The 14,731-nt window shown below is 45.9% G+C and overlaps 1 protein-coding gene across 7 annotated transcripts in view; it reads left to right on the top strand.

Moving 5' to 3' along the window:
• Dac (dachshund family transcription factor) overlaps nucleotides 1–3,630 on the top strand; it is a 183,995-nt gene extending 180,365 nt beyond the window's left edge. For all 7 annotated transcript variants that reach the window (XM_070308748.1, XM_070308739.1, XM_070308730.1 and 4 more), the window contains one exon: nucleotides 1,174–3,630. In XM_070308748.1, coding sequence (XP_070164849.1) covers nucleotides 1,174–1,226 — 53 coding nt within the window. In that variant the 3' untranslated portion in view covers nucleotides 1,227–3,630. The remainder of the gene's footprint in view (nucleotides 1–1,173) is intronic.
• Nucleotides 3,631–14,731: the final 11,101 nt, after the last annotated feature.

Below are 14,731 nucleotides of genomic sequence, written 5' to 3'. Positions count from 1 at the left end.
TCGTTTTTCGCCCGTCCGCCCGCTCACCCTCTCGGGGGAGCTCCCGAAAGGAATTAACAAGTCCGCTCTTAATTGGCAACGTCCTTGCGAAATCAACTCCCACGTCTTGGTGGAGCGCTTTTTATCAAGGTAAAAATGTTATTCAAGGATTTGTCGTGAAAAAAAATTAAGTAACAAACAATAGCACCCTCATAAAAATTATATATAATAATGATCATAACTTTTATTTTTATTAAGGAAAATTAACAATTAAATATAATATAACAATCATATCGTCGCAGATGGCGTCTAAAGATTTTTTTATTGGATATCTAGTGGGTTATCATAAAAAAAAAAAAAAAAAAAAAAAAAATAAATTATTATTAAAACGCGCATGTTGAATCAAACAGAATGATGAAAGGATCAGGGCGGGCAGATTGAAACGGTTCGGATGATAGTGGGCGCGGAGAGACGAGAGTAAACCGAATCACGCGGACTATTAACGTATAGTGATTTTCAATCATAAGCGACAGTTCGATAAAAAGTAGAGTGGCGGCTCGATCACAAAGGGCCGCGCTAAGGCCGATGACTCGGCCGATCTCGTATTTACGAACGTGTGCGTACGCGATAGGGTCCCGGCTCCCTCTCTCTTTCATCCTTCTTCTCGATTCGGTTCGTCCATCTCTTCATCCACCTCTCGCGTTCATCTATAGTCTCGAGAGCTAACGATAATTAGTGAGCGGCGCCTTCCTCCGAATGAACGATCATCGAATGACCCAGCTGGTCCATCTTCGCCGCTGCAATCACCTTCCACCGAATCTCCTGAGCTCTCCGTAGCGGAATTACGCCCACGTCCATTCATCTCCCGCATGCATCTCCATCCGCGAGACATCCGCTCCTCTCTCTCTCTCTCTCTCTCTCTCTCTCTCTCTCTCTTTCTCTTTCTCTCTCTCGTATTCCCATTAAGACTCGCGACACGCCTAACGCTCATGCTATGGTTGTAAGATCTAAATTTAGCGTCAAGCGCAACGGCTGTCTTATTCTTCATTCCATGCTGTTGCATCGAGTCGTTGCGCGCGATGTTTTATATTCGATAAGTAAAATTTACGATCTCGGAAGCCATGTAAAGCTACGCTAATCGAAGGTATTGCGAGCACGGACTCCAGAGTGCACCTGCGATCGCTTCTGTTCCAGAATCGCGAACGGGTTACTACAAGAACTCCGTTCTGTTTACGAGCGCGACCTAGAAGAGGCCGGATGAGGGCAGGCGGGGGCAGCAGGCAGAGCGTGCAGCGAGCAGCCGAAGCGAGTGATCGATCGGATGACGAGAAGGAAGCGACGATTCGAAGCTACGAGAGAGATGAGCGAATCTACGCGACGAGAAAATCTTCGCAGGAAGGACCGTGACGGTAGATCGCGGGAGGAAACCCGCGGCGGAAGACGATTCCTAACTTCGGATGTGATGTGACTCGCGCGAGTGTCAACAGTGCGGACGATGCCGAGAGTATCGAGAGAGGCTTACGAGAGTATCTTACATCGTCGGAAGACGATGTAAGTTTCTCTGAATAGGAATCACGCGAACGCGATTGATGAGCGATTTCGACGAACAATAAACGACCGTTTTCGCACACTTTGTATAGAGTTATTGATTAGCAGCGTTCGATCGACGATCGAAAGGGATGCTCGAGAATAAAGCGGGGCCCCTCGAATCGAGATCGGTCCGACAAAATTCGCGATTAACGATAAGAAGAAGGACGCGGACCGATCGTACACATATCAACGGACACGATATTTTCGCCGCGCTTCCTGCGACTTTCCGATTCGCGTTCGCGGTGATCGTGGAATCGTGCCGTTTGTTTGATTGACGACAACAAATAGAGATATTCTCTCTAAATGTACGTATCATCGATTATACCCGTGGATGATGACCGAACACATCGTGATGTCTCGCGGTACCGAGGCAATCGCGGATCGTAGGCGGTAAGAGAAAGCGAGAGCGAAAAGAGAGAGAGAGAGAGAGAGAGAGAGAGAGAGAGAGAGATTAACAGAATGAGAGAGGCAGATGAGAGGGAGAGAAAAGAGGCATATTTCTAAAGACTGCTGGAGAGTGCGTGCGCGCGTGCATGCGTTCCTAGAGGTACCTATCTCCTAATTATCGAGCGAATTAATTAGCTAATCGTTTTTAAGAGATCCCGGGCGATCGGGCGCGCCGTGTCGCAGTCGCGCGCCGATATTTCGAGTATTATTATCATTATTAATATTATTATACATCGTCGCGGCGACGCGGGGCCCAATCCGATCGCCACTGCGAAACGAATATCGAGTCGCGGATCTGTTCGTCGCGATAACCGATTTTCATAATCGACGTCTTCAGCGACGTCACGCTTGTATCGCGCGGATTGAGACGGATATCGCGATGATTTTCGAAAACGCCGATCTCTCGCCGAACGAAGACGCGAGAACGTCGCGTCTTTTTGTAAAATGCGTGCAAGAGTGCGAAAAGTAACGAATATCTCTTCTGGATTCGGCACGGGACGTGATGATTAGAACCGTGACTCGAGCGCTGTATCATAGAAAAATGAGAGAAACAGAGAGAGAACGAGAGAGAGAGAGAGAGAGAGAGAAAGAAAGAATGACGTGATGAGAAAATGAGCGAGTAAATGGAAGAGAGAAAGAACGAGCGATAGGTATAGGAAGATCGCGGGGGAGTGAAAGAGGGGGAGAAAATGAGAGCGGAAGAGAGCGAGAGAAAGAAGGAGAGAATGATGAAAACGGAAACACATCGGAGGATTCTCCCTAGCGTCTTATAAATCGTAACAACATCTTATTTATATAAATAACTTAGTTACTACCGAAACAAGTAAGTCTAATCCATATTGCGTGTGTCCCGCGTTTGCGTTGACCGCCCGAGAATCCGGCGAAATATCTCTTGGCACAACCCTTGTGCGCGATGATATAGAGAGAGAAAGAAAGGAAACGTAAACGGGAGAGAGAAAATGGACATTTTGACAGATCGAGCGCTGATGCAATGGGAAAAAAAGCGCTCAGGATATTTCTCCGGAAAAAGGCGGTCCCCGTATTTAAGATCCATGTACAAAGTCTTTTGCCGTAAGGTTCTTGTGTTGTAAAGTTCACATAATCATAGTGTCTAGTATCGTACCAGCTAAAGCCCGTTAAGACGATGCTAAACGTAGAGAAACGAAAATTTAACCACCGATAGCTGATCCAGTATTTGCCATCGCCGCTACCGATTGGGGAAAGGGAGGAAGTCAAGGGGATTGGCACGTTCAGGTAGTGTTTTTCACGATCAAGAATCGCTGTCGCAACGAGAACTTTGCCGACGCCAAATAGTACAAATTAAATTTCGAGGACAGAGTGCGATCGATCGAACCGGTTTCTCACGCCAGACGAACCAACATCGACGATTATCGGCGCGATCACGCACAAACCACCGCTGTAGATATATAAGATCCGGAAAGAATAGCGAATGTCTCGAAAATCGTTTGGTTTTTCGGCTCGACAAAATAATTGCCGAATTGGCGATTCTTGATCGAGGAGAAACGTTATCAGATTGAAGGTGATAATAAAAATTGGCGTGTGATGAAGAAGGAAAGAGCGTGACGGGGCGGGGATTGGGAATGAGGGAAGGGGAGGCAAGACGGGGGGGGGGGGAGTGTGGGAAGAGGAAAACACCGTCGTCGCCACTGCGAGTCACGGCGACGGCGACTAGCGATGCCGATTTCGCGACCGGACTTATACAATCTAGTATCTTGAGGCAAGAAGTGTATTCATTGTAATTCAGCATTATTACCTATAAATAAATAGTTGTTATTGTAAATCGGATTTTCCTCATTCAATTCTCACGTAATCCTTTCCTCAATCACAACATCTTAATAGATGCGATCATTTTAAGAAATGAGATAAAGTATCTAGATTTCAATCTTGAGATATTAATTTTTCTCCTACGTTATGTTCATTTCATAAAATCTTCACAAAGAAAAAAAAAAGAGAGAGAAGAGATTTCTCTCCCCTAATTTTTTTCAACCGTGGAAAAGATCTCCATGGCTAATGGATCAAAGCTTTCAGCTCGCCGAAGCGCGTAAAGCGTACACGTTTCTCGCTTCGTACGCATTCGTACCAGATCTCTTTTCTAGAAAATAAATAAATTATAAAAACCTTTAAAAAAGATAAAGAATAACGCGATGAGGCAATCGCTTATGATGCGAACAAAAAATGTATTCCGTATCCGACATCTTCGCCAACGGAGGAACGAGAGAGAAATGACTAAAGAAAGGTATGACGAGTACGATGTACATATGTATTCTTATTAATTTGCAGATTCCGTAACGACCCAAGGCATGCAACGATAGCCCATTGGTCAAAGACCACCCTTTCTCGGCATGAGAAATATATTTTAATATTAAATATAACGATAATATATACATTATTATACATAATATAATCTGTCAGGATATCAAAACTAGAGGCTTCTTAATAGAATCAATCTTACGGATCGAAATTTCGTTGCACCAATGTCTTAATTACTCATTTTCACGCGTTAATTAGTTACTTAATTGTCATTTTATTATCAATGTTGCAACAGCGGCGAGTAAAATCGAGGTAACTTCTCTTATAAGTGAAACTCAAAGCTAATTGTACGGAATATATCTAATTAATAAAGATATTCAGATAATTGATCAATCAAATCAAACACCAATTAGTCGCATTATTTTTTATCCGAGAAAGTAACTTATCGATTTACAAAAAAAACCTGGCACATATATAAAAAAATATTTATATATACATATATATATTTCTCGTCTTCATATTGTATATATATATATATATTGAATATTTTTCATCTTTCTTATAAACTTCAATGAAATATTTTTTCATTCGCAATTAAAGATGCAGCGACATATAAAAAACGGTAATACCTGTTTATCTAACATAAGACATTGATCTGATCGCATCGTCGTATTTGTACGTAAGGAGGTGAAGCCAGAGGGCTACGTTTCGATGCAAATGAAGGGCTTGACTCTTGTCGAGCCGAGGATTGACGAGCCCTCTTCTACAAGCGTCTCTACCCCCGCCGTTTCTCCCTCCTACGCCGTCATTCGACGACCCGAAATCATAAAGATAACCGAATTGCTCCGGCCGGGTACTTTTATTCCGAGGACATATTGCCCGACAATCATTCCGGCATTTGCATAATTATCGAATAAAACGGGACTGCGCGCGAAAGCGGGGGGCGAGACCCCGGGGGTGCGTCTAATGCTCTCCTTCGCCGCGAGTACGACTAATTTCGTGTCCTCCAATTTTTTTTTCAACACGATTCTCTTCGAGGGTCATGTCCCTCCTTCACCCTTCGGTTGCACGCTTTCGCGTTTTAGCGTCTTTATCTCGGGAACAACGGCCCGTTCTCCCTGTCGTTTCTCCTACGAAAAAAGGCGTTTCGTCTGTCTTCCCATCGCGAGCGATTACTTTAATTCGTCCGGCAGAAATGGCAGAGTCCCTTCTAATTAGAGTTGCAACGAATAACGTTCTCTTTACGACTCGCGTATAGATGATGTTTTTTATCGTTGAACGGTATTTTCTTAAAATGATTATACGCCCCTTAATCTAACAAAATTAAATGAGATACATGGATACTATTACTTCGATGATCTTTTAAGTACTTGTAATACGCACTTTAGTGACGAACTCCGCTCGTAATTTTTTTCATTTATACAATATCATTAGGAAACACTTTATCCACGAGTCGCGCATCGAGCAATTTTTTTCCTAATAAAAGTTTTTTCCTAATAAAAAGTTTGAAAGAGAGAGAAAGACAAAAGTGAAAAAAAAATCAACCTCGAAAAGAAAGAGATTGAATTCTTTTTATTATTCATTTCAGCTGAGATCTCTGGAGAATCCAGAAAAACAATTCTCTATTTATTACGCGGTAAAAAATTATTGTATTTTTAATTAATATCCCATTGTGACGTCTGCGCGACAAATACCGCGTAACTCCCGCGGGACTTTTCGCAGCTTTGTTTTTAACGTTCTTATTTCCCGGCTTGCCCTTTCGCCAAGATGTCAACGCGGTTAACGAGGAGAGTTAAGCGAAGCAAAACAAGGCATTTTTGTCAGCGACGAGCGGAGCTGGAACCCTCGCAACATCCTCGAATTATGCTAAACGCTCTTACCGAACCTCTGGCGCGTCCGCCCCGAAGAGACGATCGTACCTCACGAACCAATGGGGGCGTTGAGGCAAAAGTGAAGCACAAATTCGCGGGAGAATAGCGAGAACCGTCCGTCATCCTTCTCATTGCTTTTCGAAGTTTCGTATATAAATCGGATCTCCATATTTATTTCCGTATCGCAAATTTCGGGCTCGCTAAAATTATATCTCAGTAGGGTCTGAATAATCGTCAAACTATATCTCGTTAATAACTATGAATTATTTGATCATTTCTGGCCACGTTTTCAACCGAAATATTCAAAAAGTATCTCGCATATTCGCGGGAATGAGAATTTTCAAGAATAATACTTTGACAGCTATCGGGAATACGCGAGGATACACAATGGCGTGCAACGCACACGAGGTAAAACATACGCTTTGTAACGTCAAGCTGTGAAGGGTGGCAGAATAGCCCAGCGTTGTTGCCCCGGCGATATCCGCGTTGCGGCGCACAAGGAGCTGGGCTTCTCTCGCCCGATAGCCTTAAGTGCCGTATCTAAGTGGGAGGCGAGCAAAAAATCTCAAAGGAGTTAATTTACGCTTCCGCGAAGAGACTAAATGTAAAAACGGAACGGAGGAGAGCGAGCGCGTGTAACGGGGCGATGAGACGGCAGCGGGGCTTCGATTCTCTTTTGCACGAGCATGAAACCAGTAATCAGAGTGTCGGGATGGACGAGATGAATCGTCCCCCGTTTGCGCGGGACTCTCGTGTCACGATGAACCCGGTGCTGAACTACGAGGGGACAACGTGACTTCGGGCGGCATTGACGTCCGCGACGCGAAGATAAATCCTTCGGTAATTCGATGCTTCGATGCAAGGTTCGCGTCTTCGCGCCTAGCATCTTTGTCCTGAAGCGCGAGATCCGGATGAAAATTAGGTAGATTAAAGAAGCACGTCTTTTCTTTGCGCATGAGATGTCGTTTCTCCTCGTTATCTACCGATTCAAGTGCAAACGAACACTATTTCGTTCACGATGTAAGGCGTGTCCTGTGAGAAGAGAAAAGAAATGATCGTGTCGTCTGGAACGACGACGAAGATATCTCTGTCGCGCGAAAATGAGTGGGATCTAACGTTCAGACATGCCGAGAGCATGTCTTCGACAGGCCTTCTCGCGCGATTGGCTCGGACCTACGGACGCATAATTACACCCTTGCGCATCGAAACAGTGAACTAGAGAGAGAGAGAGAGAGAGAGAGAGAGAGAGAGAGAGAGAGAGAGAGGAAAGTGGAGACGAGAGTACGGCACCATCCATGCTCAACACTTCCCAACACGGTGCGCGAGCAGACACGAGGAATTTCGTAGTTTGATTTACAGCTGGCCGAATCCCGCCGTCGTCCATCGAGGAGTCCGTTTTGATTGCGCTTCCCTCTAATGGAGGGTAAACGCTAGGACGTTCATGAATTTGTATTAGAGAATTGGTTCCGAGAGCCGGTTCTCTCTTGCCCGGGAACGATCCTCTTATACTGACGGAGTTTCGCCGAAACTTTGTTACGCAGGAAACCGCGGAGACCTTGACGGAACCGTTAAATGGTTGAGGGGGAAGCATTTTTCGGCGTCAATTCGGTACCTGAGTATCGGATAATTATTCGGCTCTCGTCTCATCGGCACATTTATTTTTTCGCTATCGTCTATTCATATCTCGATTATCTTGAGTTGTTAAATTGAATTTTAAGTATGTGAGGAAAAAAATATAGATTTTTTTCTTTATATCTGATATAATAAACAATATAAATATTGATTTACAATGAAAATAATAAAATCTTATTAGACTTGCACGCTTTTCTGACAAATTTATCATACTCTTTCTCATTTAAAATTTTTTTGCTTAAAATATAAGATATTGTAGAGATATGAGATATCTGTGAGAGATATTTTGGATGGCAAGTCTCCAAGAAGGATTAATTTTCTGGAACGAGGACCGCATCGGAAACACATAAGATGCTCTCCGGGGACCATCGTATCGCTAATCTGTTTAAATAACGAAACATCCCTCCTCTAGGGGGGTGTTCACGGGCAGAAGGGACCCGCCGAGAGGTGGGGACGGCGGAGGGACGAGAGAGGCGGGTAAACGAAAATCAATGCATCCGACACCGAGCGAGGAACGTCGTTTCGCCTATCTAATGAAACGTACAACGTACTCGAGACTCAAGTTTCTCCGCTTCTCGATATATTCCTCCCCTTAAACTTTCCTTACGATCTTTGCTCATCCGAATTCCTTGCCAAGTTAAAATTTAACGAACGAACTTTAATATATCAAACATTTGATACAAATAAAATATTTATATAAAAAAAAAAAAAAAAAATTATTTTTATATAACAAAAGTAGTGACTTGTAATGAAATTTCCCACATGTATCGCGATTTCGTATGCGAGCGCACATCGTATGACGTCGCTATACCACGACTAACAGTGCGACTCCACGACGGGATAAATTTCCTCGAGTCCTGTTCCTTCGTACATAGGGTGCGGCACAGAATCGCGATACGAAAGCGTACAGAAATGGCACACATGCGCGTATACGGCGAAACGGGTCTTATGCTAGAAGAACGCTCGCTAAACTAACTCGTTTGGAATGCGGCACGAGGGCGGGATGGCAATGCAAATTTATTCAAAACTCGAAAGAGCCCTTCGGCTCGATCCACATCTCCCTCTTCCCCCATACATGCCTCTCCCAATTTCTGTCTTTCTCCCTTCCCCGCCGCTTCCTCTTTCTCTTTCCCGTCGTCTTTGCCCCTTCCGGGGCAAAGACGCCCGCGGTTACCGGAATGCTCGGTTCACCGCGAAAAACGGCTGATTATACGCCAGAAAATTCGGCACTCCGACGATTCGTTCCGATCGACCGTTAAGATCTCATTGCGGTAGGCACATGTGCGAGGGGCTTTTATACTCGGGGTAACAAAGAGCGCGTTATCGAATCGAGAATTGGAGGAAGGCTCGACGGGTGCCGTGAAATACACCAAGGAATACACGCGCGGAGAAGCGCAAAGTGCATCGACGATAATCATATCGCCGGACTTTATAATCGCATCTCGAAATAACCGTAACCGCGACTTTCGCCCGTACTCTCGTCAAGCGCGCCGATGTAACGCGGGGTAACAGGCCGCTGCTCTCAGAAAAATGAGATAAGAGCGGAAGGTCGGGGCGATACACGAAGAGAGACTTGCCCACTGCAAGTGAGTTTCTCACGGAAGAGATTTTTCCGTCTGCCCCCGATTAAGCGCCGACCACATCCGGCGATCGTTACCAAGCCGCGCCGCCGCACACTCATCAATCGCTCAGCATTCTCGCGTGTAACACTCGGCTCGAAACACGATCCGGCCGATGAAGAAGAAGAAGAAGAGGCGCAAGAAGAGGCGCCCGCCTTGTCAAGGTCTCCCGGGCGCCATCGATGGAAAAAACGGCGTACGCGGCGCGATCGCGATCCATGATCCAGCCGTCCAAGACAACGACAACGTTCCTTCTCTCGCTCCATCGTCATCGTACATAAATGCGTAATAAACGATCGACAAAAAAAGGACGAGAAAAAAAAGAAACGTCCAAATTTCTCTCGTCTCTCGATCATTTCTGCAGCCTCATTTTGCCGCCAATCATATAACTCGCGCGCCTTATCCGTTCTTTCTCATAAGCCGCGTGCGTGAAAAGCAATATATTGTATAATGCGTCTAATTGCCGCGAAAAACACCCGCGCACGTCACGGCGAATAAATGTTAATGCCCGCTTTTCATACGTTTCCTTATTATTTTCTCAGCCTTCTCGCGTCCGATTGGCGCGTCATGCGAACGCGATCTGAACCGAAAACTCGTCGAATCGGAGAATATGCAAAGATCGCACGAACACGGCGTTCTCTCGCCAGGCAATTTCCACTCGTAACGTAAGGAGCTCTAATCGTTGTTCGTAGATTAACGTAGGTCACGAGAGCCTTTCTCGAATAAGAGAGGAGGCCTAGATCGTTGCTTCCTTTCATCTCCTCGTAATTGAAATACTCGGTTCATTCACACCATTAACGCACAACGAGCATTACACTACAATTAAGACGTCGGACGAGTCTCACGATCCGCTACTGATTTTGTGGGCTAGATTAAATCCATGCTACATTTACTTTGTGCGTGGTTACGTTTCCTCCCTCGACGCCTAATTATTTTCCTCTATTTCAGAAATTAATTCCATTTAACGCGAGATATTCAGAGTAGGCGCATAGATAATAATACACCTTTGCCGGATTTTACGACTCGATGTGCGCGCCTATACCTTGCCGTTCGCAATTGCAACACCACCTTCCTCTCTTCCTCTTTTGACAAGGACTATGCAAGGTTACTACAACTCGTTAGTATTCAATTTATTAGCGTGTGCGCAGCGTCGTGAGGAGGCGTCGGCCGGATTACGTGTCGAAGTTGCTGCTTTTCTTCGCTACGGTTCCGGTGCGATGCAAAGCCCTCGCAATACGATAGTAACGCGGGAAACGACTCGTCTTTCGACCCGACCGTAACGAGAAAACTCGCAAAATAAGGAGGAATAAATTTATTTCGTGCCAATTAAAATCTAGAAAGTCGATACTTTGAGACTAAAACGCGAATGAGCGACATGTTTTCTCTCCGACACATCAGTATTTTTACTCAATATTTTATCAGTATTTTATTTTTATCTAAAGTCAATAATTAAAAATTTTGGGGCGTTCGAGGTAAAATGGTAGCCGATATTAATAGCGATCAAACGAGGAAATATGCCGCGGGCGCATAACAATCTGTCATCACGCGGAAGCGAATTAAGGATCGTCGATCTTAACGATCGACCCGCACCGGGAACCAAACGAGCAGGCAACGCGAAAACGATCGTCGAGGATGTCGTCCGATCGTGGTGGCGATTCTTTCTTCGTGTATACGTGTGCGCGTGTGTCGGATCGAATGAGCCGCGCGGGAGGGACAACAAGTCCAGGTGATCTACGGGTGAGTTATACCGTAATGGAATAACCACAGGGACGACGAGTAATTGTAAGAATTAACTAATAACACGGCAGCGAAGTAGGGTCGTGCGAACCCGGCATCCCCGGGGCCCGTAACCTGTCATTCCTCGATCCCTCCTCTTCGCCATCCAAAGGGATCTATCAATTACTTCGCTCCTAAGTGGAGATCCTAGATCGGACAATAGAATTGGGCCCCGTTTCTCTCGACGCGGATTCTCCGCATTGGTATCCGCGCCGCATCGACTCCGCTCGCCCCATCGAACGGATTTGCATGTGCAATTAAACCAGCGCGGCTCGACTTTCGCGTCGGATCGCTGCACCGCGCGCGAGTCCTTCCATCCGCGAAATTACAAGCAAGCTCAAACCTTGGGCGTTCCACTTGGATCGCACCGGCATCGCGGCAGCGTGAGAAGCCGAGAACACGCAGAATCTTCTTGAGATATCCTTCTCCGCCTAACCGCCGTGAAACGTAACAACGATAAATGATCGATCTTTAGAAAGAACGCAATTTATCTTATTTCCTAATACACTTTCATGAAAGAGAATATACGTTCTAAACTTTAATTCCTTCTTAAATCTTGTTCATCCATCGTAAACAATGTTGCGCGATATTTTTCGCCGAGCTTTTTCTTCTTTTTAATTAGCGACATTGGACGCGCGAGAACGCGCCTATCATTCAAATGCTACGCGAGCGTAAAGGGGGAAAAAAAAAAAAGAAGAAGAAGAAGAGTAGTAGGGACCGCTTGTGTATGGGGTCCGGGCTCGGTACAAAGCCAAAAAGTAACTTACCGGCGAAACGTTGAAATTCGATTCGCGTGGCCGCGCTATCGCTGCGGGCTTTTCCTGCACCAATGTTTTTAAGCCGACAATTCGCCGTCCGCGCGCGCGCGCGCGCTGCCATACGACGTGTCATTTAATTTCCGCAATAACGCTTTTGTTACCGATTAAAAACAGAAAGAGGTACGAGGTACGATGAGAAAGAGACCATCGGGCGTGGAGAGAGCGTGGAACGAGGTGGGATATACGAGGGAAAGAGAGAAAGACGGGCGACCAAGGGGGATGGAAGAGGGTGAGTGAGTACGAATGGGATGGAGAAGGATACGAGAGACGGAGAGGAAAAAACGAACGGCGAGCATTGTTTGGCGCTCGCGCGTCCATCCGCCACGGGGCCCCGGTCCGTCGCGGCTAAATGCCGTGAAATTGTCATCCTACAGTCACAAAGGGAATTCACTCTCGCAACCGGTGAAATATAAACGCGTTTTTCCAGCCGGCCGTTTTTCCACTCCGATTGTTTTTTAGGCCGGATTATTGTTTTCCGTCGCGCAAACCTCGCCGACTATTATTTCGCCAACAACGACGAGATCGCTCGTTATTATTAGTTGCGGACGCGGGGCCGAGAGGGAAGCAGTTTTATTCGAGCTACAGTGGCGAAATGAAATAAGGGGAAAGGGGGAGGGGGGAGGGTGGGGATCTCCTAACACGAAGGTACGCCTATGATTTATACGATCGAACGAGAGATCGATCTCGCGCCAGAAGAGAGATTGCGGAATAATTTTTTATTTCATACTAAAAAATATGAGGAACGCAATGAGGGACCGAGAGAGGAGGCGGGGGAGGGAATGAGCGAGCGAGCGAGGCACGGCAATTTCGGTCGCGTAGTGCGATCGATCGCGCGACGACGTGCAGATAATTCTTTTCTCTAGACCGCCCGTGGAAAAATTCGCGGCCAAGGAACGCGCCGTTCCCGAAGCGAATTAAAAGATTATCCGTGTGGCTGCGGGCGGGCGGGCGAGCGAGCGGCGCGGCCGCTTGAAATTGCTCCTTCATTTCTGGAGCAATGCACGCGAACCTTTCAATCTCGATTCGAGTCGAGAGAGCGCACGATCGATTAGGGAATTTCGAAGCCCGAGACGACGTGTCCCTCGGGTCCGCTTAACCCCCTACTCGTCGACCCTCCACCCAATCCCCCTTTCCCCCGTATCCGTCGCCCACCTCCCCGGTTTCCCCCGACTAGGAAATTCAACCGTGCGTGATCCGATGGAGTCTCTCTCCTCGCCCTATACGTCCTTCGCTCCCCGTCGTCGTTGATGTAATATTGGAAAATAATGCACTGTCGAGTCGCGCGAGGCATAGATTTCAGAGAAATTGGCGCCCTTCGATCGATTTCGATCGATGAGGATACCTTACTCGAGGGATAATCAGACGAATAAAATGAACGGGGAAGCAACACATTTCACAAAAATTAAATTATTTTATTAAAATAAGGAATTAGAAAGAAAAAGGAAATAGAAAGGAAGGATGTGGTTCGAGGAAAAGCGAGAAAGATATGAAAGACGGAAATAATCTTTTCCGCGTTTCCGCTTTTCTCCCGTATCGAGCTGTTCGTCTTCAACGCCCGGCGTACACGAGAGACGCGTTAAGACGATATCGTGACGTGTATACGCACGCTGAAAACCCAAGGGCAATTAAAGGAGGAGTTTAACAAGCCGGAATCACTATCGTTTCCTCTGTATCTACCCGCGTTGAAAAGATTCATCGCGTAATAAGGTACATACAACCAACGTCCGCCACCGCGCATCCAAAGTGCATACTTAGGTAGCGTAATACGCGCGTCTACGGTATCGCCGACAATTAGGTCGTTTCTTTCGGGCCGACGGCGATGCCTCTCCGGTTCGGCGGCGCCTATTTAAATGCGAGAAACAAAACGGTCTTCCCGCGGATATCGAAGCTGTCGATTTCAATATGTGCGCGAATGAGTGTATCGATATCGCAATTCCGCAAAAATATGCGCATTGAAAATCGAAATAGCGTATTTTGACCAAGCCAATTTCATTAAATGTCAACACAAATATTAAAATATATACGCGTTTACTTCGCGAGATACTACTTTCCAAACGACTCCAAGTCTTTTCCGAATCTGCTGACGAGCGAATGATACAGATGTTATAATCAATTCGAAGCGTGATATGCAAAATAGCTGAAGAGGAAAGGGAAAAAAAAAGAGAAAAATTCACGGTTGAATCTCATTGTCCATCAGGATTCTTGCATCGGTTGCGAAGCTGGTCAACGCGTATCCGACAATCCCAATTTCCTGCCATAGTAATCAAATCGCGAGTAGAGGCGAGCGAGTGAGCGAGCGAACGATCTCTCTCTGGCAGCTAGTTACCTGCCGAGCAGTTATCTCGCATCTTTCCCACATGGCATCGTTAGCACCTCCTCTTCTCTCGTTGGCACCGAAGACGAGGTGAAGTCGCTCGTAACCTATGGACACGTAAAAGTTTTGTTAGACAGCACGTTCCGAGATAATATACGTTTGTTTACAAGCTAAAGACGAGACGCATCGCCGCGTTCCATCGCATAACTGTCTTGAAGCAAGAGACTTTTTATTAGCAACGTATGATTTAAAACAAAATTATCATTAATATTATCGGTGATTGAAAAACATGACTATAAAATTCTGGAGTCGTAATTTATATATAGGGTGTCCCCAATTCAAATGGCAAAACCTCAAGAGCGTGCAGGGGACCGAAAAACCAAGACAAGAAGTTCTTTAGAGGTTTGCTCGTTT

The sequence above is a fragment of the Polyergus mexicanus genome, unplaced genomic scaffold, assembly GCF_030449975.1.
Source record: "Polyergus mexicanus isolate NDT 795.1 unplaced genomic scaffold, iyPolMexi1.0 SCAF_2, whole genome shotgun sequence".
In the NCBI taxonomy this organism is placed as follows: Eukaryota; Metazoa; Arthropoda; class Insecta; order Hymenoptera; family Formicidae; genus Polyergus; species Polyergus mexicanus.
The sequence above is the reverse complement of the archived record's forward strand: the minus strand, read 5'-3'. Positions and strand labels throughout refer to the sequence as shown.